This window comes from Oncorhynchus mykiss, chromosome 11, assembly GCF_057628025.1.
Source record: "Oncorhynchus mykiss isolate SJ-2025 chromosome 11, ASM5762802v1, whole genome shotgun sequence".
NCBI classification, from domain to species: domain Eukaryota; kingdom Metazoa; phylum Chordata; class Actinopteri; order Salmoniformes; family Salmonidae; genus Oncorhynchus; species Oncorhynchus mykiss.
The window spans coordinates 63,559,361-63,586,323 of NC_143032.1; the positions used below are offsets into that span (position 1 = coordinate 63,559,361).

Here is a 26,963-nt window from a genome sequence, read left to right on the forward strand (position 1 = left end):
TAACCACGGTAGCACATTTCCTGCAGACGTCATAAATCAGGATATTTCGGTTATTTGCACGTGTTGATTTTTTTTTTTGTTGCGACTGGAACAATTTTTGTCTAATTCGTTTTTCTTTGGGAGTGTCTCAAAGTCGATTGAAAAATGCCAAAAGTAAGGGCAGAAAGGAAAACCAGACAACACCAACAGGTTAAAAACCAAGGTTTGTTTCAGCTGTTTCTAGTATCTAGCAGCTAACGTTAGCAGTGGCTTAGTGCGAGTCGGAGCTAGCCAGTGGCAGATACGTTTTTAACAAACGTTAGCTAGTCAGGCTTATGGCTCTATATAGGCTAGAAAGAAGACATTTGATCTGGCGTGATCTATCTAACCGTGCGTTAGCTAATATCTGGCGTGATTTAGTAGATACTAAGTTAGCTAGTTCATTATGTTAACAGCATAAGGTGGCGTTGCGGTCTAAGGCACTGCATCTCCGTGCTAGAGACCCTGGTTCGATCCCGGGCTGTATCACAACTGGCCGTGATCGAGAGTCCCATAGGGCGGCACAATTGGCATAGCGTCGTCCGGGTTAGGGGAGAGTTTGGCCTGGGTAGGCCTTCATTGTAAAATAAGAATGTGTTCTTAACTGACTTGCGTAGTTGAATTAAAAACATAAAACAACTGTTTTTGTAAATGTATTCTAGGGGTCATGTTCAACACTGGCCTTGGTCAACACATCTTGAAAAACCCACTGGTAGTCAATGGAATCATTGAAAAGGTAATGTACTGGTTGTAACCACTTTGTTTACCATTGGTAAAGGTCAAGGATCACAACCACCCCTTCTACAATTTTCAGAAGCATGCACAGAAATGCCTTCACATGTTCAAGCAGCTGTACCCTCTCTGGTCAATATAACATGATATTGATAGGAAGGCTCACTCATTCCGATATCCATGTTGGCAGGCTGCTCTCAGGCCGACAGATGTGGTGTTGGAGGTGGGACCTGGCACAGGAAACATGACTGTCAAACTGCTTGAGAAAGCCAAAAAGGTGAGAGATGCGTTCTTACTGTCAGTGAATGTTTGTAGCTAAAGGCTTATTTGAAGCTTCTGGTACTTACTGTTGCTTTCATCTTCCCCTTGTCTGAAGGTAGTGGCCTGTGAGTTGGACGGTAGGCTGGTTGCTGAGCTCCAGAAGAGAGTGCAGTGCACGTGAGTACTTGCCATAACTTAGCTACTGAGATACATTTACAATTCCTTAAAGGGGGAGTATAAGTTGAAAGTGTGATAGTGACATCTGTGTTCATTGTCTGTAATAGGCCTATGCAAACTAAACTACAGATCTTAGTGGGGGATGTCCTGAAAACAGAGCTGCCTTTCTTTGATGTCTGTGTTGCCAATTTACCTTACCAGGTAAAACTCATCACCCTCAGTAACCAACACTTACCCAGTTCAGTAGCATAATTCTGACAGTAATACATACCTACAGAAACATGTTTCATTGTTGTTTTGCAGATTTCATCACCTTTTGTCTTCAAGTTACTTCTGCACAGGCCTTTCTTTAGGTAAGAGACAAGAGAAGCTGGCTGGTTCCAGAGCTGAAAAACTCCCCTGATACTGTCTGATTTTCCCCCCCCCCCGCATCCATTAGTACACTTGGGGGCCAAATGTGAACCTCAAACAGGCATTGGTAGACCAGACTGTTGTGTAAATCATGCATTATTATCAATGTGAGATATTTAGGGACATTTGAGTGATGTGCATGGATCTCAAGTTGGGATTTGGCCAAATTAAAGTGTATTTGTCATATGCACAGGATACAGTACAATGACATGCATACTCGCAAGCTCTCCTCATAAACAGTGCAACAACTTAAACAACGGATAAAACCGTTTGATTTGGTGTCTTGTCAGATGTGCAGTGCTGATGTTCCAGAGAGAGTTTGCCATGCGTCTGGTTGCCAAGCCTGGAGACAAGCTGTACTGCAGGCTATCCATCAACACTCAGCTGCTGGCTCGAGTAGACCACCTCATGAAGGTCAGTGGGATCTCTTGCTTGCGTCCCAAATGGGCTCTGGTCAAAAGTAGTGCACTATATAATAGAGAATAGGATGCCATTTACATTTTGGGACAGAACGATTGACTCAGCCATGAAACTGCCATTGTGCATGCGGACTATTGTGTTTCTCAGCTATGTTTCATTCTTGCTTCATTCTTAATTCTCATTTCTCTCTTGCTCAGGTGGGGAAGAATAACTTCCGTCCTCCTCCTAAAGTGGAGTCGAGTGTTGTCAGAATAGAGCCTAAGAACCCACCACCTCCTGTTAACTTCCAGGTAAGTGTTAGTTCTGTGAAGGTGACTGTATAAGAGACATGGTTCACTGTCACCTACAGTGCCTTGCGAAAGTATTCGGCCCCCTTGAACTTTGCGACCTTTTGACACATTTCAGGCTTCAAACATAAATATATAAAACTGTATTTTTTGGTGAAGAAACAACAAGTGGGACACAATCATGAAGTGGAACGACATTTATTGGATATTTCAAACTTTTTTTAACAAAACAAAAACTGAAAAATTGGGCGTGCAAAATTATTCAGCCCCCTTAAGTTAATACTTTGTAGCGCCACCTTTTGCTGCGATTACAGCTGTAAGTCGCTTGGGGTATGTTATCAGTTTTGCACATCGAGAGACTGACATTTTTTCCCATTCCTCCTTGCAAAACAGCTCGAGCTCAGTGAGGTTGGATGGAGAGCATTTGTGAACAGCAGTTTTCAGTTCTTTCCACAGATTCTCGATTGGATTCAGGTCTGGACTTTGACTTGGCCATTCTAACACCTGGATATGTTTATTTTTGAACCATTCCATTGTAGATTTTGCTTTATGTTTTGGATCATTGTCTTGTTGGAAGACAAATCTCCGTCCCAGTCTCAGGTCTTTTGCAGACTCCATCAGGTTTTCTTCCAGAATGGTCCTGTATTTGGCTCCATCCATCTTCCCATCAATTTTAACCATCATCCATGTCCCTGCTGAAGAAAAGCAGGCCCAAACCATGATGCTGCCACCACGTTTGACAGTGGGGATGGTGTGTTCAGCTGTGTTGCTTTTACACCAAACATAACGTTTTGCATTGTTGCCAAAAAGTTCAATTTTGGTTTCATCTGACCAGAGCACCTTCTTCCACATGTTTGGTGTGTCTCCCAGGTGGCTTGTGGCAAACTTTAAACAACACTTTTTATGGATATCTTTAAGAAATGGCTTTCTTCTTGCCACTCTTCCATAAAGGCCAGATTTGTGCAATATACAACTGATTGTTGTCCTATGGACAGAGTCTCCCACCTCAGCTGTAGATCTCTGCAGTTCATCCAGAGTGATCATGGGCCTCTTGGCTGCATCTCTGATCAGTCTTCTCCTTGTATGAGCTGAAAGTTTCGAGGGACGGCCAGGTCTTGGTAGATTTGCAGTGGTCTGATACTCCTTCCATTTCAATATTATCGCTTGCACAGTGCTCCTTGGGATGTTTAAAGCTTGGGAAATCTTTTTGTATCCAAATCCGGCTTTAAACTTCTTCACAACAGTATCTCGGACCTGCCTGGTGTGTTCCTTGTTCTTCATGATGCTCTCTGCGCTTTTGACGGACCTCTGAGACTATCACAGTGCAGGTGCATTTATACGGAGACTTGATTACACACAGGTGGATTGTATTTATCATCATTAGTCATTTAGGTCAACATTGGATCATTCAGAGATCCTCACTGAACTTCTGGAGAGAGTTTGCTGCACTGAAAGTAAAGGGGCTGAATAATTTTGCACGCCCAATTTTTCAGTTTTTGATTTGTTAAAAAAGTTTGAAATATCCAATAAATGTCGTTCCACTTCATGATTGTGTCCCACTTGTTGTTGATTCTTCACAAAAAAATACAGTTTTATATCTTTATGTTTGAAGCCTGAAATGTGGCAAAAGGTCACAAAGTTCAAGGGGGCCGAATACTTTCGCAAGGCACTGTACATGGGAAAGATAGGAGTTTAAATGTTCTGCTGCACAGTAGGTCTTGTGATCAGGTTTGTAATCTTGCCTCCAACAGGAATGGGATGGTCTCGTCAGAATTGCATTTGTGAGGAAAAACAAAACCCTCAACGCAGGTTTCAAGTGAGTACCAAAACAAAGCATATTCAAATCATTCTTGGTCATATCCTGTCAGCCTCATGGTTGTGTGACAAGCTATAGCCTGAAGATGGTTCTTTCCAGGTCCACTGCAGTTGAGCAGCTGTTGGAGAAGAACTACAGGATTCACTGTTCAGTACACAACGTGGTAAGCACACACATGCCAATATTCCATTTATGCAGTCTATATTTTCACATTCTGGATGTGGTTGGGTGATTTATTACTAGTTAACGAGTCATTACATTTGATTGTTTCTGGAACAGGAAATCCCAGCAGACTTCAGCATCACCAAGAAGATTGAGAGTGTTTTGCAGGAGGCTGAGTTTAGTGAGAAGCGAGCCAGGATCATGGACATAGATGACTTCATGGTGTAAGTGGAGCTGGACTTCTTATTATGTTTGCAGTTTTTTTTTCTCCTTTAATGTTAATTTGTTTTTTTTGAGATTCTTCATGTCATCTGTCTTCTATCTAGACTTCTCCACGCGTTCAACTCTGCTGGGATCCACTTTTCCTAACTGGACAGCTGAGGACTTTGTGCAGGAGCACAAAGTGGTGGTGGAAACATATCCAGTTATTAAATCTCCAGTGTTCTTTAAAGAACAGAAACTGGAAGCTTTTATGGATTGAGATCACATCTAAGAGTCATGTGTTTGTTTGGATGATAACTACTTTCACTGGCTGGAGGAATGCAGAAAGACACCTCAGACTCATGGACTACTACCTTCATCATCAACATGAAAGCTGGTGATAAGTGAAATTGTTTGTTTTGCTGAAATGTACATATTTATTAAGCGGTAACAGGTATAGTTGATGTTCATACATAAAACAGGTGACGCGAGTACCTGTTGAGATGTGTTCTATGCCAATGTCAGCCCTATAGTATGTGCTTGGTTGTCATGGATAGGTTGAAAAATATACTTTGTCAGATGTCTGAGGAGCCCTGAGATAATCTTTGTTTCACGAAGTTACGCAATTCATGACTGCTTTACCACCATAAAAAAATGACCTTATGTCTTTTCGATGAAGAGTTATCAGCAGGATAGTAATAGCTAAGGTATGCAAAATATATAATGACAACTTGGAAGTATTCAAACAGGCTTTGCTGCACTATACCCATCTCCCTATGAAGTCTGCCTCTAGATGGTGCTGGTGTCACTTCTGCCGAGTTACAGGGCCAGAGTCACCACAGTCCCTGACAACTGTCTCTGGGTCCTACAAACAAAGGACATCACCCTGCTTACTGGACATCCTATCATTAAACTAGAGGTTTTCCTACCCATGACAACTGGAAATTAATCAAGGGCTATATAATGTGTCAGCTCAATTTAAATGCAATATTCACAGTAAACCATGCATGTCGGGGCAATCGGAAATACCATTTAAATATCAACCGTACTGTAATGGGTTCTGGATTGAATCTAGCCCAAATTCATAGTGTTACTCAGCCCTGTAAAATCCAGGTTGTATTTTGACTGCATGTGCATTTGTCAGTTAAGGAGACTATAGAGAGGTTCTAATGGCATTTCAGTGGTGCAGGTCAAGGGTCAAATCAAACAGAATACTCAAGAGTGTTGGGCCAGTAACCGAAAGGTTGCTGGATCGAATCCCCGAGCGGACAAGGTAACAATGTGTTCCCCGGGAGCTGAAGAGGTGATTAAGGCTGCCACTCTGGTTCAGAGGGTTTGGGTTAAATGAGGAAGACACATTTCAGGTATCACTGACTAGGTATCCCCTTTATTACTTCTGCCAGTGTTACATCTGTGGCAAACACAGAAACATATGCAACAGTAGGTCAGTGGTATTTACTATACATTTGTCTTTACAAAGTTAAATGGGTGAAAAATGACTTTACAGTATTAAATAACAGGGAGAACAACACAGAATCAAACTATAGACAAGGACTGGTAAGACATGAGAACCACAACTAGATTTGACTTCATCTCAACTCAGGAAATTGAAGAAGGAAAGAAAGACTGGCCCTACAGAGTAATGTCTATTCTGTACAGTGCCAACTGAGCAGGGAATCAACCACACGAGTTGGAAGCCAACAGAGAGTTGCACATGCATACATGTCAATCTGACCTACCAGAATACACAACACTGGTGTTGTAGAACCCAAAAGCACAACCAACATGGTCTCTGATGAAGACAAGTCAACAGCCGTTCAATTTAAAGTACAAAAAAGTAAAACAATTAAATAGAACAGGGCAAAACAAGAGTGAAAATGTAAAATCAGCTATAAAAGGGATCCAAGGTTGCATTCCCCTCCTGTTATTTCTGATGACATCCGTGGTGAGCCTGATTAGAAAACAGATGAGTCCGTTTCTTTGTTTGTGACAGCTGTGCCACGTTTTTATATTCATGTTCCTGTATGTGCCACTGCCCATTCCACACACAAAGACCACACCCCCATGTCAGGTCTGGTCTACAGCAGGGCACGTGGCCTCTTAGGATTGATCTGCTTACTGGCTTGTTCCTCTTCTTGGAGCGACGAGCGGAACGAGTTGACTTTATCTGAAAAGAAAGAAGCAGAAAGAGTGGATTAGATATTACTGCTTATTAAAAGAATACGATGACTCATGTTAATAAAGGTTAAACCTACTACTGAATGTCAACGGTGATACATGCAGAGACCAAAATCAACAAAATAACGAAAGAGGTGGTGAATAATACAAATATGCTGGCATGCATACGCCAGGAGTCAAAATAAATAGCTAATTTTGAGCATGTGGACACCCCTTCAAATGAGTGGATTTGGCTATTTCAGCCACACACGTTGCAGAAAGGTGTACAAAATTGAGTACACAGCCATGCAATCTCCATAGACAAATATTGGCAGAAGAATGGCCCGTACTGAAGGGTCAGTGACTTTCAACATGGCACCATCATGGGATGGCAAATTTCTGCCCTAATAGGAGCTGCCCCGGTCAACTGCAAGTTCTGTTATTGTGAAGTGGAGACATCGGGGAGCAACAGCTGCGAAGTGGCACCCCACACAAGCTCACGGAACAGGATCGCTGATGCGCGTAAAAATCGTCTGTCCTCGGTTGCAACTAGGGTTGCAAATTTGGGGGAATATTCAAAACGTGGAAACTTTGAGAATTAACAGGAATATATGGGAATTAATGGAAATATATGCAAATTAATATTAATACCATTTAAAAGTAGATGTTTTTTTGCATTGGATATATTTACCATATCATATGGAGACAGAAACAAACATTTGACCTTATCATAAGTAGACATAATTGCAAATTATTAAATCCTTCCAATATAAATTTAAAAAACAACTCAGTTACAAATTTAACTGTAATTGAGTTGACTCTTCACATCAACTACTTCTCTGATAGAGTTCAGTGTGTCAAATCGGAGGGTCTGCTGTCCGGACCCCTGGCAGTCTCTATGGGGGTGCCACAGGGTTCAAATCTTGGACCGACTCTCTTCTCTGTATACATCAATGATGTCGCTCTTGCTGCTGGTGAGTCTCTGATCCACCTCTACGCAAATTACACCATTCTGTATACTTCTGGCCCTTCTTTGGACACTGTGTTAACAACCCTCCAGGCAAGCTTCAATGCCATTACAACTCTCCTTCCGTGGCCTCCAATTGCTCTTACAGTTTTTCTCAGTAGCTTTGGTGCATTTCTTAGATCAAAAGTGCAATTCTTGATACTACTTGTACAAATTCCAAATCATCTAGTCACTTGTGCACATCATTAAAGCAATTTCTTATTCCTTTGAACAAATTGCAATTGATAATGTACAGCTTTTTTCCACATGATCAATTGCTCATGTCATGTTGATCAAAATATAGCAGATGGTTCTCTGTTGAATAGTCTTACCCCTCAAAACATCTAGGCATTAGTTCCTTGCATAAGCCATTACATGCAAAATTGTTGAGCTATTTGTCATAAACTGTCAAGCATAGTTTTACACATTTCTATTAGACCTTTTGTACAAAAACGTGAATTGATGAATCATGCAGGTGAAATTGACCCTCACTCATGAAGGAATGTAAAGTGTTAGTTCAACCAACAATCAACCAGTTGTCTAAATTGCTCAAAGATGCATCTCATGAAGAATCAATTGGCAAGCATATATAGACAGACCACAACATAGAGTTGCAATTTTCCAATAATGGATGGACCAGGAAACGAACAGGGTCAACAGCCAAGAGGAGGAAGAAGAGGAGCAAGGATGCGTGGTGGAAGGCAAAACAGAGGAAGAGGCAGAAGAGGACATAGGCGCATATCTGATGACATAAGGGCCACTATTGTAGACCATGTTGTCAATCATGGCCTTACAATGGCTGAGGCGGGTCGAAGGGTGCAGCCGAATATTGGGAGATCAACCGTGTCCTCAATAGTTCAAACGTTTAGAAGAGAGAACAGGTATGTCCACCAATGTACAGTGCAGTGTTACTGTATATTAGCAGTATACTGTATACTTCCTACAATGCTTCATATTACAGTAGTCCACTTGTATTTCACAGCATACAGAAATATACTCTATACAGATACATACTGCACCTTACATGCACCCACCTGTATGTTTTACAGTAAAATGTGTGTTCGCATAGTTTTTGTCTATGTGAAAGTGTGCGATGCATCACTGCATTTTTCCCCACATAGGACTGCAAGATTACCTCAAACCGGTGGCAGAGGACACCTTTTCACACCTCAACAGGAGGAGGCTATTTGCACCATGGTCCGAGTAAACAATGCCATGAGACTCAGGGAAATACAAAGGACCATTATAGAAGACAACGATGTCTTTGAAAACATCCATACGGTTAGCATCTCAACCATCGACAGGGTGCTGCATAGAAACCAGATGAGTATGAAACAGCTGTACCGTGTACCATTCCAAAGGAATGAGGACAGAGTTAAGGAGATATGGTACCAGTATGTACAGGTAAAACATATATCTATGTAACTACTTTACAGCAACATTTTATAGTGATACATAGTACAGTAAGCATAAACTGCACACATTTCCATTGCTGTGGAAGGAACATGCAATATATGTACATTTTATGTCACTCTTCCTTACCAAAACAAATTCAACTGTGTGTTCTGGAATATAGCGTATAATGGAGTTGGAATCAAGTGAACCCTCTCACAACTTTGTATACGTGGATGAGGCTGGCTTGAACCTGACCAAATGCAGAAGGCGGGGTCGGAATATCATCGGTCACTGAGCTACTGTGGATTTGCCAGGCCAACGGGGAGGAAATATCACCATGTGTGCTGCTATTTTCGGAGCATGGTGTCCTAACCTATATCCCCCTTATAAGGCCATACAACACCCAGCATCTACTCAACTTTTTAGAGACTCTCTACAGGGCTCTCATCCCTGATGATGAGAGGGGTCTGTTTAGAGAGGATTTGCCAAAGTATGTGGTCATTTGTGATAATGTGAGTTTCCATCGATCAAACATCATAAGGCAATGGTTTGTGACCCACCCGAGGATGCTCATAGAATTCCTCCCACCTTATTCACCATTCCTTAACCCAATTGAGGAGTTATTTTCAGCATGGAGGTGGAAGGTGTACGATCGTCAGCCACACACACAGATGACCCTGCTGGCTGCAATGGATGCAGCATGTGAGGACATCACAGTAGACGCCTGCAGAGGATGGATAAGGCATTCCAAAAGATTCTTTCCACGTTGCATTGGAGGGAAAATATCCGTTGTGATGTGGATGAGAATATGTGGGCCGACAGACAGGAACGTCTGGATGTGTAGAGACAGCACAATAGTGCTGCGGGCAAAGTTGTGCCTTAGGGGTGGTTTCCTGTGTTTCTTTCTAATTTAGTTTTTTTCCCTTTGTGCCCCTTGGGTTGTCCAGTCTCTTTCAATCAATAACCCACATACAGTAATATGTAAATAGTACTGTTAAAATTGATATATGCCATAGAAGTGCAGCTTTGTGCATTTTCAATACAGTAACTGTCATCCAAACTGTAGCCTAAGTTTACATAAGGTAATACTGTCAAAGTACACAGTTACATTGACAACAAGCCTAAACATTTTGACGACCTTGTTCGTGAACAATGACTAAATGACTTATCATTCTGATGACACTGACATGATCATTGGCATGAATATTTACTTTTGAGAGATGTACTAAGGATTTTTAGTGACTGACTAGCTTTAGAAACATATCTATTGTATATTGCAGTTTGTACAAATTGTTCTGAGAAATGCACTTATTTTGCACATGTTAGAGATGATGTGAAAAATGCACCAAAGCGACTGAGAAAAACTGTAAATACTAGTAAAACGAAATGCATGCTCTTCAACCGATCGCTGCCTGCACCTGCCCGCCTGTCCAACATCACTACTCTGGACGGCTCTGACTTAGAATACGTGGACAACTACAAATACCTAGGTGTTTGGTTAGACTGTAAACTCTCCTTCCAGACCCACATCAAACATCTCCAATCCAAAGTTAAATCTAGAATTGGCTTCCTATTTCGCAAAAAAAGCATCCTTCACTCATGCTGCCAAACATACCCTTGTAAAACTGACCATCCTACCGATCCTCGACTTTGGCGATGTCATCTACAAAATAGCCTCCAATACCCTACTCAACAAATTGGATGCAGTCTATCACAGTGCAATCCGTTTTGTCACCAAAGCCCCATATACTACCCACCATTGCGACCTGTACGCTCTCGTTGGCTGGCCCTCGCTTCATACTCGTCGCCAAACCCACTGGCTCCATGTCATTTACAAGACCCTGCTAGGTAAAGTCCCCGGTTATCTCAGCTCGCTGGTCACCATAGCATCACTCACCTGTAGCACACGCTCCAGCAGGTATATCTCTCTGGTCACCCCCAAAACCAATTATTTATTTGGCCGCCTCTCCTTCCAGTTCTCTGCTGCCAATGACTGGAACAAACTACAAAAATCTCTGAAACTGGAAACACTTATCTCCCTCACTAGCTTTAAGCACCAACTGTCAGAGCAGCTCACAGATTACTGCACCTGTACATAGCCCACCTATAATTTAGCCCAAACAACTACCTCTTTCCCTACTGTATTTATGTTATTTATTTTGCTCCTTTGCACCCCATTATTTTTATTTCTACTTTGCACATTCTTCCACTGCAAATCTACCATTCCAGTGTTTTACTTGCTATATTGTATTTACTTTGCCACCATGGCCTTTTTTTGCCTTTACCTCCCTTATCTCACCTCATTTGCTCACATCGTATATAGACTTGTTTATACTGTATTATTGACTGTATGTTTGTTTTACTCCATGTGTAACTCTGTGTCGTTGTATGTGTCGAACTGCTTTGCTTTATCTTGGCCAGGTCGCAATTGTAAATGAGAACTTGTTCTCAACTTGCCTACCTGGTTAAATAAAGGTGATTTAAAAAAAATATATATATATTTTTTTAAACATGAGATAATTTCACTGAACAACAAAAAGGGAATATTGAATGATCCCCAATGATCCATCGCATCTCCCAAAAACATGTTCAACATACATCTGTAAAATTAAGGTCTAGAAACTAACGCTTTCATTGTCTTCCTCTCAGGCTTCCATGTCTTCTCCCTGGACATCCTCAATGTCCATCTCTTGAACATTAGACTTTGAAGCTTCACTGTCACTTTCCAACCTTGTTGAGGATGGCTCGTTGTCGGGCTCAAAAAGGCTCAAATTTGCCTGGATGGCCACCAATTTTTCAACCCTTGTATTGGTCAGCCTGTTGCGTGCTTTGGTGTGTGTGTTCCCAAACAAGGACCAGTTGCGCTCAAATCCACAAATTCCCTTCCACCAGGTAGCCTAGTGGTTAGAGCGTTGGGCCAGTAACCGAAAGGTTGCTGGATCGAATCCCAGAGCTGACAAGGTAAAAATCTGTCGTTCTGCCCCTGAACAAGGCAGTGTTCCCCGGTAGGCCGTCAATGTAAATAAGAATTTGTTCTTAACTGACTTGGCTAGTTAAATAAAAATAAATACATTAGATATGTTGCAACGACTGCTATATTGCATCTCCATCCCAAAGCCCTTGCTTGGAAGTGTACTTCGCCAAACTGCCAAGAACCTTGCCCTCATCCAGGCCAAAGTGGAGAGACACGGTAGTGATGACACCATAGGCCTTGTTGATCTCTGCACCAGACAGGATGCTCTTGCCAGCATACTTGGGGTCCAACATGTATGCTGCAGTATGTATGGGCTTCAGGCAGAAGTCTCTATGCTTTTTGATGTACAGTGGGGCAAAAATGTATTTAGTCAGCCACCAATTGTGCAAGTTCTCCCACTTAAAAAGATGAGAGGCCTGTAATTTTCATCATAGGTACACTTCAACTATGACAGACAAAATGAGAAAAAAAATCCAGAAAATCACATTGTAGGATTTTTAATGAATTTATTTGAAAATTATGGTGGAAAATAAGTATTTGGTCAATAACAAAGTTTCTCAATACTTTGTTATATACCCTTTGTTGGCAATGACAGAGGTCAAACGTTTTCTGTAAGTCTTCACAAGGTTTTCACACACTGTTGCTGGTATTTTGGCCCATTCCTCCATGCAGATCTCCTCTAGAGCAGTGATGTTTTGGGGCTGTTGCTGGGCAACACAGACTTTCAACTCCCTCCAAAGATTTTCTATGGGGTTGAGATCTGGAGACTGGCTAGGCCACTCCAGGACCTTGAAATGCTTCTTACGAAGCCACTCCTTCGTTGCCCGGGCGGTGTGTTTGGGATCATTGTCATGCTGAAAGACCCAGCCACGTTTCATCTTCAATGCCCTTGCTGATGGAAGGAGGTTTTTACTCAAAATCTCACGATACATGGCCCCATTCCATTCTTTCCTTTACACGGATCAGTCGTCCTGGTCCCTTTGCAGCCCCAAAGCATGATGTTTCCACCCCCATGCTTCACAGTAGCTATGGTGTTCTTTGGATGCAACTCAGCATTCTTTGTCCTCCAAACACAACGAGTTGAGTTTACCAAAAAGTTATATTTTGGTTTCATCTGACCATATGACATTCTCCCAATTCTGGATCATCCAAATGCTCTCTAGCAAACTTCAGACGGGCCTGGACATGTACTGGCTTAAGCAGGGGGACACGTCTGGCACTGCAGGATTTGAGTCCCTGGTGGCATAGTGTGTTACTGATGGTAGGCTCTCTGCAGGTCATTCACTAGGTCCCCCCGTGTGGTTCTGGGATTTTTGCTCACCGTTCTTGTGATCATTTTGACCCCACGGTGTGAGATCTTGCGTGGAGCCCCAGATCGAGGGAGATTATCAGTGGTCTTGTATGTCTTCCATTTCCTAATAATTGCTCCCACAGTTGATTTCTTCAAACCAAGCTGTTTACCTATTGCAGATTCAGTCTTCCCAGCCTGGTGCAGGTCTACAATTTTGTTTCTGGTGTCCTTTGACAGCTCTTTGGTCTTGGCCATAGTGGAGTTTGGAGTGTGACTGTTTGAGGTTGTGGACAGGTGTTTTTTATACTAATAACAAGTTCAAACAGGTGCCATTAATACAGGTAACAAGTGGAGGACAGAGGAGCCTCTTAAAGAAGAAGTTACAGGTCTGTGAGAGCCAGAAATCTGGCTTGTTTGTAGGTGACCAAATACTTATTTTCCACAATAATTTGCAAATAAATTCATAAAAAATCCTACAATGTGATTTTCTGGATTTTTCTTCTCATTTTGTCTGTCATAGTGGAAGTGTACCTATGATGAAAATTACAGGCCTCTCATCTTTTTAAGTGGGAGAACTTGCACAATTGGTGGCTGACTAAATACTTTTTTGCCCCACTGTATTCCAGAACTGCAGTTTCCTCTGCTTGGAGCAACAGTGAAGTGGGCAGGACAGTATGGATTCCTTCTCTTCTCTTGATTCCTGCAAGCAGAGTCTGAACATTAGACAGGATGGCATTGTCTCCCTCAATCAGTGCAATGGTTACTGCTATAGGTTTCAGGAGTTTCAGGTTGCTCTCTCCCAAAATACATCATCCAGGAGGATCCTCTTGATGGGGTTGTCCATATCGGCAGACTGTGATACGGCCATTTCTTGGAGAGACTCGTTCCCCTACAGGCGACTGTAGAACATGATGACTACACCACCCCAACAGGTGTTGTTGGGCAGCTTCAATGTGGTGCTCTTATTCTTCTCACTTTGCTTGGTGAGGTAGATTGCTGCTATAACTTAATGACCCTTCACATACCTAACCATTTCCTTGGCTCTCTTGTAGAGTATATCCATTGTTTTCAGTGCCATGATGTCCTTGAGGAGCAGATTCAATGCATGAGCAGCACAGCCAATGGGTGTGAAGTGAGGGTAGGACTCCTCCACTTTAGACCAAGCAGCCTTCATGTTCGCAGCATTGTCTGTCACCAGTGCAAATACCTTCTGTGGTACAAGGTCATTAATGACTGCCTTCAGCGCATCTGCAATGTAGAGACCGGTGTGTCTGTTGTTCCTTGTGTCTCTGCTCTTTTAGAATACTGGTCGAGGGGCGAAGATGATGTAGTTAATTATTCCTTGCCCATGAACATTTGACCACCCATCGGAGATGATTGCAATACAGTCTGCTTTCTCTACGATTTGCTTGACCTTCACTTGAACTCTGCATCCAGCAAATGAGTAGATTAAGCATGTCTGGTTGGGGATTGGTGAATAGAAGTAGAGGGACTTTTTGTGAGCGCTGAGGGAACTTTATGCACTTGGCCAAATTATTCTGCATCTTTGTTGCAAATGTACACAGCTTTTCCTTCTACATTAGCTGCAGTGAAATGTCTCCATACATCAGATAGTGCCCGTAGCATTTTCATGTAAAGATTAGGGGACAAAATGAGTTTAAAAAATACAAATAAAATTCCATGTACAGATAAATAGTTAAGCAGTTAGATTAAAACAACTCCTTTGTAAGATACATGGTTTAAACTGAAACATGTATGGAAACAGGTGAATTAAAACTCGTCAGTTAGCAGGCTCAAGCAAGCTAAAACCCACATGGTAGCAAAAACTAACTAGCAAAAATGATTAAGTTACAAAATTATTTAAACACACTTTTCTGTAGGCTACTATTTACAAGAAATCATGTATGTCATATAAAATATATTCACCCAGTATTGTACTAGAAAGCATGTAGTCCTTGGCTCAGACAGTGTAGTAGTGTGGGCTCAATAGCATCTCATTAGTGTGCAAGATCTTGAGAATCAGCTGTACATGTGATGGAAGAATGCACTGTGCATGCAGAGGGTTGCAATTCCATTGAATTGGGGATAGTTTAACCAAAATATGCCACAAGACCAAGAATAGCCTTATGTGTATCCCACAAAAAGGTTCACTGTTATATAATTTAAGCAAAATTCCCAGGCTTAATTTCGTATCGGAAATTTCCCGGAAAGTTTCCGACCCTTTGCAACCCTAGTTGCAACACTTACTACCGAGTTCCAAACTGTCTCTGGAAGCAACAGCAGCACAATACCTTTTCGTCGGGAGCTTCATGAAATGGATTTCCATATCCGAGCACCCGCACACAAGCCTAAGATCACAATGCACAATGCCAAGCGTCGGCTGGAGTGGTGTAAAGCTCACCACCATTGGACTCTGGAGTAGTAGAAATGCGTTCTCTCACGCTTCACCATCTGGCAGTCTGACGGACAAATCTGGGTTTGGCGGATTCCAGGAGAACACTACCTGCACAAATTAATAGTGCCAACTGTAAAGTTTGGTAGAGGAGGAATAATGGTCTGGGGCTTCTTTTTCATGGTTCGGACTAGGCCCATTAGTTCAGTTGAAGGGAAATCTTAATGCTACAGCATACAATGACATTCTAGACAATTCTGTGCTTCAAACTTTGTGGAAACAGTTTAGTGAAGGCCCTTTCCTGTTTCAGCATGACAATGCCCCCATGCACAAAGCGAGGTCCATACAGAAATGGTTTGTTGAGATCGGTGTGGAAGAACTTGAGTGGCCTGCACAGAGCCCTGACCTCAACCCCATTGAACACCTTCGGGATGAATTGGAATGCCAACTGCGAACCAGGCCTAATCGCCCAACCTCACTAATGCTTGTGGCTGAATGGAAGCAAGTCTCTGCAGCAATGTTCCAACATCTAGTGGAAAGCCTTCCCAGAAGAGTGGAGGCTGTTATAGCAGCAAAGGGGGGACCAACTCCATGTTAATGCCTTTGATTTTGGAATGGGATTTTCCAGGTGAGCATACTTTTGGCCATGTAGTGTAAATGGACCAAACCTCATTCCTTAGCGATGTTCTTCCATCTGACTGAAACGGTACCATGTCACTGTAATAATACATGTCTAGGCTGCTTACCTCTGAGCTCAGTGAGGATATCAATCTTCTGATCCAGTATCTGCTCTAGCTGAGTGGCGTAGGAGTCCACGTCATAGTCCACCTCCTCAGTCATTTCCAGCAGAACCTTCTCATCCTCCAGCCACCGGATAGACTCCTGCTCGCAAAAGACACACACACACACACACATTAACAACTCACCAATAACGATCATCTTCCTACTGACAAACAAATTATTTAAATCAATGACTTTGCTCCCATCAAGTCAGTATTACATTAGCTTGAAGAAGTGGATGATTTAGAGAATTTCATGGATAGTCGCTCCACAGGACATTAATCTTGCAGATTAATTCAACACAGAGGTCCTCCCCTAACCATATGTGAAAGGATCTAAGAGGAGCCATCTGTTAATGTCGTCTGACCTGGAAGACAGCTCTGTGGTCCTCCAGCACCTGTTCCTCCATCTCCACCATCTGAGACACAGCCTCATGGAAGTTAAAGAGCTGGGGTGACACCTCCTCCTCCTGGAAAGACAGACAACAGTCAGAGTAACACACACACACACACACCAGCATCACCTCTTTTGAATAAATGGCCTCAGGGAAGGAATAGCTGGGGCTCATACACAAACTCATGCACACACACACACACACAGTGAGAAAACCATCTAGGATACAAGCTGAGTGAACATAAAAGAGTGAGTGTATTATAAGAGTGTGGCTTACGTTCTGCTCACAGAGCAGTTTGAGGTCGTCTCTCTGGGGGGAGCTGCCCAGGTGGTCCCAGTCATAGTCCATCAGGTCCACCACATGGATGTTGGGTCGGACCCCCTCGGTCACCTGGTTAGCGTCCACCGTCAACTCCTTCACTCTGTGTGTCAATCAACACCATCCTCCAGTCAGCTGACAGTGCTGCTCAGCCCAGTTAAATACACTCCATATGCTGGGCCTTATTCAGTAGGGACAAACAGTCAGGATATTGCAGATAGAAATGCATTACTTGGATATGACTTTGACTCAGAATATTAAGTCTCGTCAGTTCTATGCAATACATTTGGCTGAATGTTTTGGCCCATTGAATAGATACCCAGAAACCATCACAACACCAGTGACACCATGTGCAGCCAATGGGTCCATCATCTGTGCTCTTATTGGTTGCAACTTGCTTGACAATCCATTTTAAGTTACAGTGATATGGTATCTTTAAAATCAAATGTTTTATTTTTTCAGTCGATAAAACCGAATTAAGCAATATAAGAATAATGAGTTAATCAAATTCAGAGTGCTAGATTAGTTGTTCCCCACTAAAGCAGCTCTAAATGATGATGCTATAGAACTGTAGAAGCTGTGTGTTTCAACAGGGCCCTTGCATGTTAGCCATGTTTGGCATGACAATGAGCGACAATGAGTTGGCATGATAGCACAAACATATGGCCAGGACTGTCTATACTTCTGGCATCTCGTGTATGTTTAATGAGGTGTGACTGAGCTGATATGGTCCAGTACAGCCTAACCTTATTGACTTGTGTCTAAGCCATGACTGACTGGGTGGTGACAGGAATTGCTGTAGCAGTTGGAATAAACACAGGCTGGTCTCACTGCACCTTTGGCAATAATTGCAGGTACTTAGCCAAGGAACTATCCTCTAACTAGCATAGTATAAAATGACCAGTCAAATACTAGGCATCAACTAATAGGCCTGACTGACTGGTTATGCTACATGACACCATAAACAAAGATTTGGAACCAAATGCCACATCACAAGAACATTATGTGAAAAAGCGCGAGGGCACACATTATTGTCCATGAGAAGATATGAGAACAGCTTTCACAAGTTAACAATCTCACTCAGCACAGAAAAAGATGATCGCAGAGCACATGCCAAGGCTGGAGAAAAGGATGAAAGAATGTTTCATGGAGATGGAATAAAAAGGGAAGGAAATGAGGAATAAGACGCATGGACAAGTCCTCCACAGAGACCGGTGAGAACGATGGAACAAAGACCAAAAGAAGAAAGTGTGTTGTGTGTATTATACAACTAATGTATGCATACAGGGAAATCATGCAGGTAAGTGTATGCTTTGACAACCAAAAAGGTATTTGTATGTGTGCACACAATGGGAAGGTGCTTGAACTGCAGGAAGAAGTAGCAAAGTCATCGTACTCATGGGTGGGCGAGAGCTCCGAGAGCTCCGAGCGACTTCCACCGCCCTGGGAGAAGGGGATGTCTGAGGGACTGATCCCAAACTCCTTTACTCTGCAGAGCAGAGCACAGCACCAGGCCCAGAGAAGAGGAGCAGGAAACACAAGAGAGAGGGGACGAGGGTCAGGACACACAAAACTAGAGAGAGAAATAGGCATTTTCCTTTCCCCATGACCTGCCTGCCACAGTGGCACTCATTCAGTCTTTCACATGTAGCCTACATCTCATCAAACTGCTGCAGACAGATATTCCCAATTGAAATACTTGTATGATCATAGAGAGCCCTTTCTTTACATCATTATACCTGCCTATTGAGGCTCAGAAGCATCCTCTACCCATTTCTAAGCACAAAAATGCTGTGTGAACGAGCACAGTGAAGAGCTCAAGGTCCATAGAAACGTAAAGGGAGCGTATTCAAAGAAGAGGTTCCTATATTCCTTTTCTCAGACACTTCTGTGCTGATCACAGATGGAAAGCACAATTGTAGGAGAGACAGTTTCCCATGGCCAGCTGTAACACGTGTGCCCACCTGTTAGCGTAGCGTAGCGTGTTGAGGGTGTTCTCACAGGATGTCATGCCAGGAGAGATGGTGGCTATCTGGATAGAACAGAGGTGAGGAGAAAATCAGTGGAGGTAAGGTAAGGCCAGTACAAAGACCAAGTAAGGTGGCCCGTCCTTTGCAGAAAGTGTGCTTACTTACAAGCTACAGGGTCCCCTACAGGGTCGGTATAGGCCTAGACCAGTGGTCACCAACCTTTCTGAGTCAAGATCACTTCAAAAACATGTCTATGCAACATTAACCAATTAAAAACAGTTCTGTAGCATTGAGGTTCATACAGTAGGTTATAGGCCCAACACATTAACACTGCATATTGGCTACAGTTGAATTTCCCTGAAAATTATATACTTTTTTTGAGGTAGTCTATATGATCACACCGGTAATACATCAGTTGTTGTATTACTTGTGAGGCACAGCTGAGTGAACATACATTTAAATAATTTTCTTTTTCTTTTTCTGGGCTGATTGATGGTGCCTGCATCTGATGGTCAATCTCAGCAGAGGGAGAGAGGAGCAGACTGAGGGTCAGCCTCTCAACATCCCTCCACTCCCTTTCCTCCACTGACACTGACCAAAAAGGGACACCGTCTTCTAGCTGATAGCCAAACTCTAGTCACACCAAATTATTTCTGCCTCATGCACAAATTAATGTTGTTATTCCTATGAACAGAGAAAGTGAAATATTCCCAAGCTGCTAATAATAACAACAAGCCTATCGATACACTTTCCTTCTCATTCATTACAGCTGCAGTGGTGGTTGTAGCACAAGTGGAAGAACACCCATTAAATGGCTTATGAAAGAGTTGAATAAAGTGTTGACAGTGCTGAGTAAGAACAAACATGAGCTCAGTCATAAAAACAGCATGTCTTTGCTGTATTCATTGACAGTCTCTCTCTAGTCATGGTTTTAAACGTTTTAATCTCACAGCATCAACTTTAGCTTTCTTTTAAGCCTGCTACGTTATCGCAGACATGGTAATCTGAGACATCCGATTGGCCAGCAGTAGGCCTATAGTGTGCTTGATTTGCTCTCTGGGCCCGACGGGAAGGCAGAGTATGTACCTTCAGACACATGAAATGGTTCAAAATGGGAACACTTCGCCTACCCAGGAAACGGCGCGATACAAAAAAAAATAAAAAATTGAAACGCAAGGCTTTATCGTTGTTTTTTTTTAAATAAATGTTTGGCGATCGACTAGGAATACCTTGGTGACCCCTGGCCTAGACCATGGGCAAGGTGTCTTAAAAAAAGTATTTTTTAATAAAATCAGAGATGACTGAACCATATGCCAGTGAGGAAAGAATTCACCAATTACCAATCCCACTAGCAGTGACTAATGATGAACTCACCATGCATGTGCGGGAGTTCTCCCCTATGAAGGAGTCTCGGAGGACCTGTGTGAGCTTGCTGGCCCTGAATGGAGTGTGTGGTTTGTTCCGTCCCAGCGCCCTGATGCACTCCTGGTAGAGTTAAAGAGAGATACAATGAGCTTCAGTTTGTCTGCCTGCTGCTAAGTCTGACTGGCTGACTGATATACATTCTGAGAGAGATGGGACAGGAAAAATACAGTTGACCATTTCTATAAGATTACGTTATGTCCAACTAAGCCTGCTAGTTCTGTTCAACTGGAGGAAAATGCATCTCAGACAGCACACTATCAGAGCTGTATTCATGTAAAATTCTGTAAATCCCTCTAAGATGAATAAACTTTTACTTGAACTACCAGACTAAACATCTGCTAACTTTCTACCGAGTGTCCCTGTCAGAATACTCTGCAGCTGCCCTCTGACCTCTCCCCTCTGACCTTTAGTGCCAGAAGGCTCTTGTTGATCTCAGCGCCCTCCAGGCGTGTCTGGCGGTCAGCGCTGGATGTGTCGGCCCCCCTCTCGTTCCCCGCCAGGTCGATCAGGGAGAACTTGCCATGCATCTTCCCCTTCCTTCTCAGAATGATCTGGAACACGGCGTGGCTACGGGACGAGTGGGCGTTGGCCGAGGTCTGCCCTGACGTTCTGAGAGAGAGGGACAGAGAGGGAGAAAGAAAGCAGGAAGGAGAGCATTTAAATGTAATGCACAATAACATTTTAAAGATCACCGTTTATGTCATTAGTTAGGGCAACTGTGGGATGTTGCTACAAATACCTTCCACTCCGTTGCCTTACCTGCAGCTGTTGCCCACTTCTATGAGTTTGAGGACGTCCTCTGTGCATTTGACATCTCTCTCATGCAACCCCACCACCTGCACCTGCTGCTTCCCATCCTCCAGCACCCGGAGCTTAGCCTTACCATTCAGCAGGTCAAACACCTAGAAGACACACACAACAAGCATGTCAAATACCTATACAACCACACACGCAGTCAGGTTAAACACAGTCAGGTCCAACACATATAGAACCGCAACTTAAAACCAGTCTGTCAATATAATCACCCACGGGAGCAATACACAGTTTCCCCTTACAGGCCGAGTTAAACACTTACAACCAAGTTCCCTACATTATTTTGGGGCACTGACCAATTGAGGTCTTGGAAGCAGAAACTTGAACGTTGTGAGAATTCTGTGCAACCTCCAGCACATGTTTACAGTGAACACTGAGGCTGTACCCTTACCGTTTCAGACAGTAGTCAATAGTCTAATGGCTATTTGAGCATAAATGTAGGCCTATCAGTGGCCTACCAACGAAACCAATGGAGAAAATCCTCTAATATTTTCACATGGAAATAGCTTTAAATTTCTATGATATGCCTACATTCCATGAGACTTAAAAAAAAACATTTTTTTAACATCATGGACCAAATAGGTCATTGTAAATTGCATATGATGCAATATAAACTGTGCGGTTCAAGCACCAAATGCTCATTGGCTGACAGCTGTGCTATATCAGACCGTATACCATGGGTATGACAAAACATGTATTTTTACTGCTCTAATTACATTGGTAACCAGTTTATAATAGCAATAAGGCACCTCGGGGGTTTGTGATATATAGCCAATATACCACGGCTAAGGGCTGTGTCCAGGCACTCCGCGTTGCGTCGTGCACAAGAACAGCCCTTAGTCGTGGTATATAGGTCATATACCACACCCCTTGTGCCTTATTGCTTAAATAAACCACATTACAAAATCAAATATTATTACTACCAAGCAATAAGGCCCGAGGGGGTGTGGTATATGGCTAATATACCACGGCTAAGGGATGTTCTTAAGCACAACGCAGAGTGCCTGAATACAGCCCTTATATGGCCAATATACCACAGCTATCACAAAACCCTGAGGTGCCTTATTGATATTATAATCTAGATAACAACAGAATTAGGGCAGTATAAATACATTTTTTGTCATACCCATGGTATACGGGCTGATATACCACAGCTTTCAGCCAACCAGCATTCAGGGCTCGAACCACCCAGCTACACTCTGCCTATTAATTTATATGCAACAGACCCTTCATATTAAAGACTCAATCTTGCAAAGTTAGATTTGTTTTGTTGCATTGAAAAGGGGCTGATAATGTTGATTCGATCACAGAGAAAAACGTTGATAGTGTAAACTGATGAGACGAACTCAGTGAAACTCAATCTCTTGCGTCTACTGCCCCGGCAGTCCTGGAGATGCGTGGCCACGCACACGCACAGCTTAGAAGGAACATTGCCTACAACCAAAACCACAAGTGGATGCTGTATAAACAAGTCATTAATCACTTTCCTTTCCACTGTAGATTTCAAAGAAGGTTGCGTACACCTGAAGATCTAACTTCTTGTGGCAAGGTTTCTTCAACATGACAAACACATCCCGAGCTGCATGATGACAAAGGGGAAAAAGACTAAGAGAAAGTTTTACAATTGTAATAGGTTCTGAGCATTACAGCACCAACAACAATACTAAGAATACACTAAGAATCACTTACCAGCTAATGCATAAATCCCTTTAGAACAATCCTGGTTCTTTCCAGAAAAATCTCCACCCATAGTCTGAAACAAAAGACGGCAATATTCACAGTTCTGATTGTGGGTGAAACATAAATAGAAATGAAAATGCAACAACGCTTGTACACATTGAACCTGGATGTCGCGGATGTAATGTTATTGTTAAGTTAGTGTTTAATAATTGACATGCATCAGCAGAAGAGGATGAGGAGGCTGGTGTGTGTGCGACTCACATGTGTTTTGCCACTACCAGTCTGTCCATAGGCGAAGCACGTGGCCATGCCCCTCTCAAAGATGGTCTCCACCAGGGGCCTGGCAGTAAACCTGTAGTAGAAACACACAAATCCACTCATCAGTGTGTGTGCATTCACACACACTAGCAAAACACATACTTGCACACATTCCATCACAACACCCTAACAAACACACACCATCAAAATACATCCCACACACACACACACTGCAAGCAGTCCTCCTGGATTGAATTCCAGTAAAAACATACAGCTGACACATCAAACAAAACAGTTGTTTTACTGCAACAACCGACTGCTCTCTGTCTGACCTGTAAACCATTTCATTAGTGGTGCTGTCATCAAATGCGTAGTCGAAGCGGAAGGTCTGGTTCTCCAGGTAGCGTGTCAGGTCCACCTTCTGCTTGGGCTCATGGACCATCACCACATCCTTACTGGGGATGGTAATCACATCCAGGTCCCTTATAGTCAACTCTGGAACACACACAGCCATGTTAATGAAAGTATACAGAGAAGATACACTATATACACAAAACTATGTGGACACCCCTTCAAATTAGCGACTTCAGCTATTTCAGCCACACTCGTTGGTGACAGGTATGTAAAATTGAGCACACCGCCATGCAATCTCCATAAACAAACATTGGCCTTACTGAAGAGTTCAGTGACGTTCAACGTTGCACCGTCATAGGATGCCACCTTTCCAACAAGTCAGTTCGTCAAATTTCTGCCCTGCTAGAGCTGCACCGGTCAACTGTAAGTGCTGTTATTGAGAAGTTCAAACGTCTAGGAGCAACAACGGCTCAGCCGCAAATTGGAAGACCACACAAGCTCACAGAACAGGACCGGCGTGTGCTGAAATGTAGAAAAATAGTTTGTCCTCGGTTGCAACACTCACTACCGAGTTCCAAACTGCCTCTGGAAGCAATGTCAGCACAAGAACTGTTCGTCGACAGCTTCATGAAATGGGCTTCCATGGCCAAGTAGCCGCACACAAGCCTAACATGGCAACAGTTTGGGGAAGGCCCTTTCCTGTTTCAACATGACAATTCCCCTGTGCACAAAGCAAGGTCCATACAGAAATAGTTTGTCGAGATCGGTGTGGAAGAACTTGACTGGCCTGCACAGAGCCCTGACCTCAACTCCATCGAACACTTTTGGAATGAATTGGAAATTCAACTGCGAGCCAGGCCTAATCGCCCAACATCAGTGCCCGACCTCACTAATGCTCGTGGCTAAATGGAAGCAAGTCCCCGCAGCAATATTCAAACATCTAGTGAAAATCCTTCCCAAAAGAGTGGAGGCTGTTATAGCAGCAAAGGGGGGACCAACTCCATATGAATGCCCATGATATTGGAATGATGATCAGACGAGCAGTTGTCAACATACTTTTGGTTATGTAGTGTAGTTTCCCTGATTGCAGGCCATAAGAAAATACCTGAACCTGACTGATTATGACCGTCCAAAAGCTCATAGTAGGTAAACTCGTGACTGGTTCCTCATTATGATTAAAGGCTCTGTTGGATGTCCTCCTTACCTTTCTTGTTAAGTGGACGTTTCCTCACACAAACACATATTCTGTGCTCTTCAATCTGACAAAATAAAAACACACATTAATCAGGCCATTGTATTGGGACAGAGGGAGAGAAAGCAGGGAGAGGGAGAGAGAGCAGGGTGTTGTCTGTACTCACCAAATCTGTGGTGGACAGCGGCCGGTAGTCCAGACTGGCACGAAAGTCTCTGATCATATGCAGGATCTCATAGTTAGGGACAGTGGTGTCCACCTCCTGGGAACGGTTATGTTAGGTCACTGTTCAATTTATACTCAAATTGAATTAGCAAGTTATTATCACTAAAGAAAATGTGTTCAATGACTAACATCGCTATAGTGAGTCAATTATCTTATTTTATCCTCATTTTAAAAACCCAGATATTAGAGAAGATATGGGGGGGCCAGAGGATGGAAGGAGGAGTGCCCCTGTACCTGTGCCTTCTTCTCCCTCAGCTCCTGTTGCTGTATCCGTCGTTTCTCTCTCTTCTCCTGCAGTTTCTCCACTTCCTTCACACAGTTGGACTTCCTCCTCGCTGCCAGGAAACCCCGGCAAAGGAACAGGAAGTCACAAACGCTGCCTTTCACAGAACATGCACACTCAACCTTTCTGAAAGGGATCTCTTCCTCTGCTGGTGTTTCCCTACTATAGGGTTGTCCAGACAGAGTGGTGGCTGGCTGGGGACTGGACCTTCTAGCATCCAGGGGGGCAGCAACTTTATACAGGCCTGAGGGCAGGCTACAGCAGCTGGCACAAACCTTACCCTGGTAACCCTTCTATTCCTATTACACTACTATAGGGCTCCTGACCAACCACTGATCCAACAACAGTCAAATGCTGACTGGGAAAGCAGAGATATGAGTACATAGGGGACTTCTTAGTCTAGGTTCCTCAAAAGTTACATAAATCCTGCATCACATTACAGTTAGTACCATTTAGAAACCCAATTCATAATTTGAAAATCCGATCATAAGAGAGAGGAGAGTATAAAGTGAGTGTCAGTAGCCCATTTCTGATTCCACCAGAGCCTAAGATATCCAGCTGAGCAGCACAGTAACCCTTCCTCTAGCATACAGCCCCATTTGAAGGCCTGCAGGCTCGTCATTCAGAGCAGAGAGCGAGGATTAATAACCTGCAGTAATCTGGGGGAGCAGGGCCAGGACAGAACCAGTGCCAGGTTGGCCGGCAGGAAGGAAGAGAGAAATAGAGAAAGAGCTACGAGGATGTCTCTCTGTTTCTGATTCCATTGGTAGGGGGGAGCCCCCATCAAGACTTTGAATATAGCGGAAGCCTTTTAGGCGAGTAATAATCACAAACTAAAGGTTCTCCAAAGGAAAGCGACAGGGCTCTAAGATAGCATTAAGCATTGGGGTGGTTGGGAGAGTTGATACATACAAAGCTGTCCAAACTCCTTTCTGCTTAGCTGATGCAATGACGCTTCTGTGACACACATGTGATCGACAAAACATAGAAAATCAGGAACATCAAGCCTATTGGTCAGATGTTATCGTAACAAATACACAACATGAAATGGAATAACAAATAATATCTCCAGGGAATGCTTAGGAGGGTGAAAATGACAGAACATTCAGATTTCCGGAATGAGTAAATATGTAAAAATAACTCCAACATAGATGGATATAGCCGTAATGTTCCTACCATTGGCTAACTGTTGGGCTGTCTGGGCCTGGGTGGGCTGGGCTGGCAGCTGGGCAGGAGGAGGAGAAGGCTCTGGCTGCTGGGGTGGAGCTGGTCTGGCCCGGGTCGACACCACTGTGGAACCCACAACACAGAGAGTTATCAAGAGGGCCTGTTTCAAGTGAATTAAGCGACATGGTACCCATGAACATTGTCTTGAAATGTTCAACTGTCAATTATCAAAAACAAGTACACAAACACACCTCTGTTATCCCTGGATGGAGTGCCATTCTTAGTGGGCGCTATGGTTCGCCGGTTCTGCTAAAGAACACAAAAGAGGGAGATAAGATAAATGCATTGACAAAAATAATTGAAGCCATGAGGATTAAACTGTAATCATGGTTTGCGAAATGATT

The 26,963-nt window shown here is 43.1% G+C and overlaps 2 protein-coding genes across 14 annotated transcripts in view; one reads left to right on the top strand and one right to left on the bottom strand.

The window, feature by feature from the left end:
- The first annotated feature begins 38 nt into the window (after window positions 1-38).
- dimt1l (DIM1 dimethyladenosine transferase 1-like (S. cerevisiae)) lies at window positions 39-5,069 on the top strand. Its single transcript, NM_001165139.1, is given in 12 exon segments — window positions 39-202; window positions 681-754; window positions 941-1,027; window positions 1,127-1,188; window positions 1,296-1,389; window positions 1,492-1,541; window positions 1,890-2,013; window positions 2,217-2,309; window positions 4,058-4,122; window positions 4,222-4,285; window positions 4,402-4,508; window positions 4,611-5,069. Coding segments are annotated over 12 exon segments (921 nt in total). The 5' UTR covers window positions 39-144; the 3' UTR covers window positions 4,654-5,069.
- A 781-nt stretch (window positions 5,070-5,850) lies between these two features.
- LOC110536160 (kinesin-like protein KIF2A) overlaps window positions 5,851-26,963 on the bottom strand; it is a 30,628-nt gene continuing 9,515 nt past the window's right edge. For 3 of the 13 annotated variants that reach the window (XM_090190882.1, XM_090190886.1, XM_090190887.1), the window contains 19 exons: window positions 26,811-26,868; window positions 26,569-26,682; window positions 26,305-26,349; window positions 25,344-25,444; window positions 25,051-25,146; window positions 24,897-24,951; window positions 23,671-23,833; window positions 23,342-23,432; window positions 23,090-23,153; window positions 22,887-22,979; window positions 21,347-21,488; window positions 20,992-21,196; window positions 20,537-20,647; window positions 19,157-19,224; window positions 18,589-18,681; window positions 17,151-17,295; window positions 16,848-16,949; window positions 16,447-16,582; window positions 5,851-6,652 (listed from right to left, as the gene is read on the bottom strand). In XM_090190882.1, the coding sequence (XP_090047008.1) occupies window positions 6,564-6,652; window positions 16,447-16,582; window positions 16,848-16,949; window positions 17,151-17,295; window positions 18,589-18,681; window positions 19,157-19,224; window positions 20,537-20,647; window positions 20,992-21,196; window positions 21,347-21,488; window positions 22,887-22,979; window positions 23,090-23,153; window positions 23,342-23,432; window positions 23,671-23,833; window positions 24,897-24,951; window positions 25,051-25,146; window positions 25,344-25,444; window positions 26,305-26,349; window positions 26,569-26,682; window positions 26,811-26,868 (1,971 nt within the window). In that variant the 3' untranslated portion in view covers window positions 5,851-6,563. The remainder of the gene's footprint in view (window positions 6,653-16,446; window positions 16,583-16,847; window positions 16,950-17,150; window positions 17,296-18,588; window positions 18,682-19,156; window positions 19,225-20,536; window positions 20,648-20,991; window positions 21,197-21,346; window positions 21,489-22,886; window positions 22,980-23,089; window positions 23,154-23,341; window positions 23,433-23,670; window positions 23,834-24,896; window positions 24,952-25,050; window positions 25,147-25,343; window positions 25,445-26,304; window positions 26,350-26,568; window positions 26,683-26,810; window positions 26,869-26,963) is intronic. The other 10 variants (XM_090190884.1, XM_090190890.1, XM_090190891.1 and 7 more) reach the window with 5 other exon arrangements.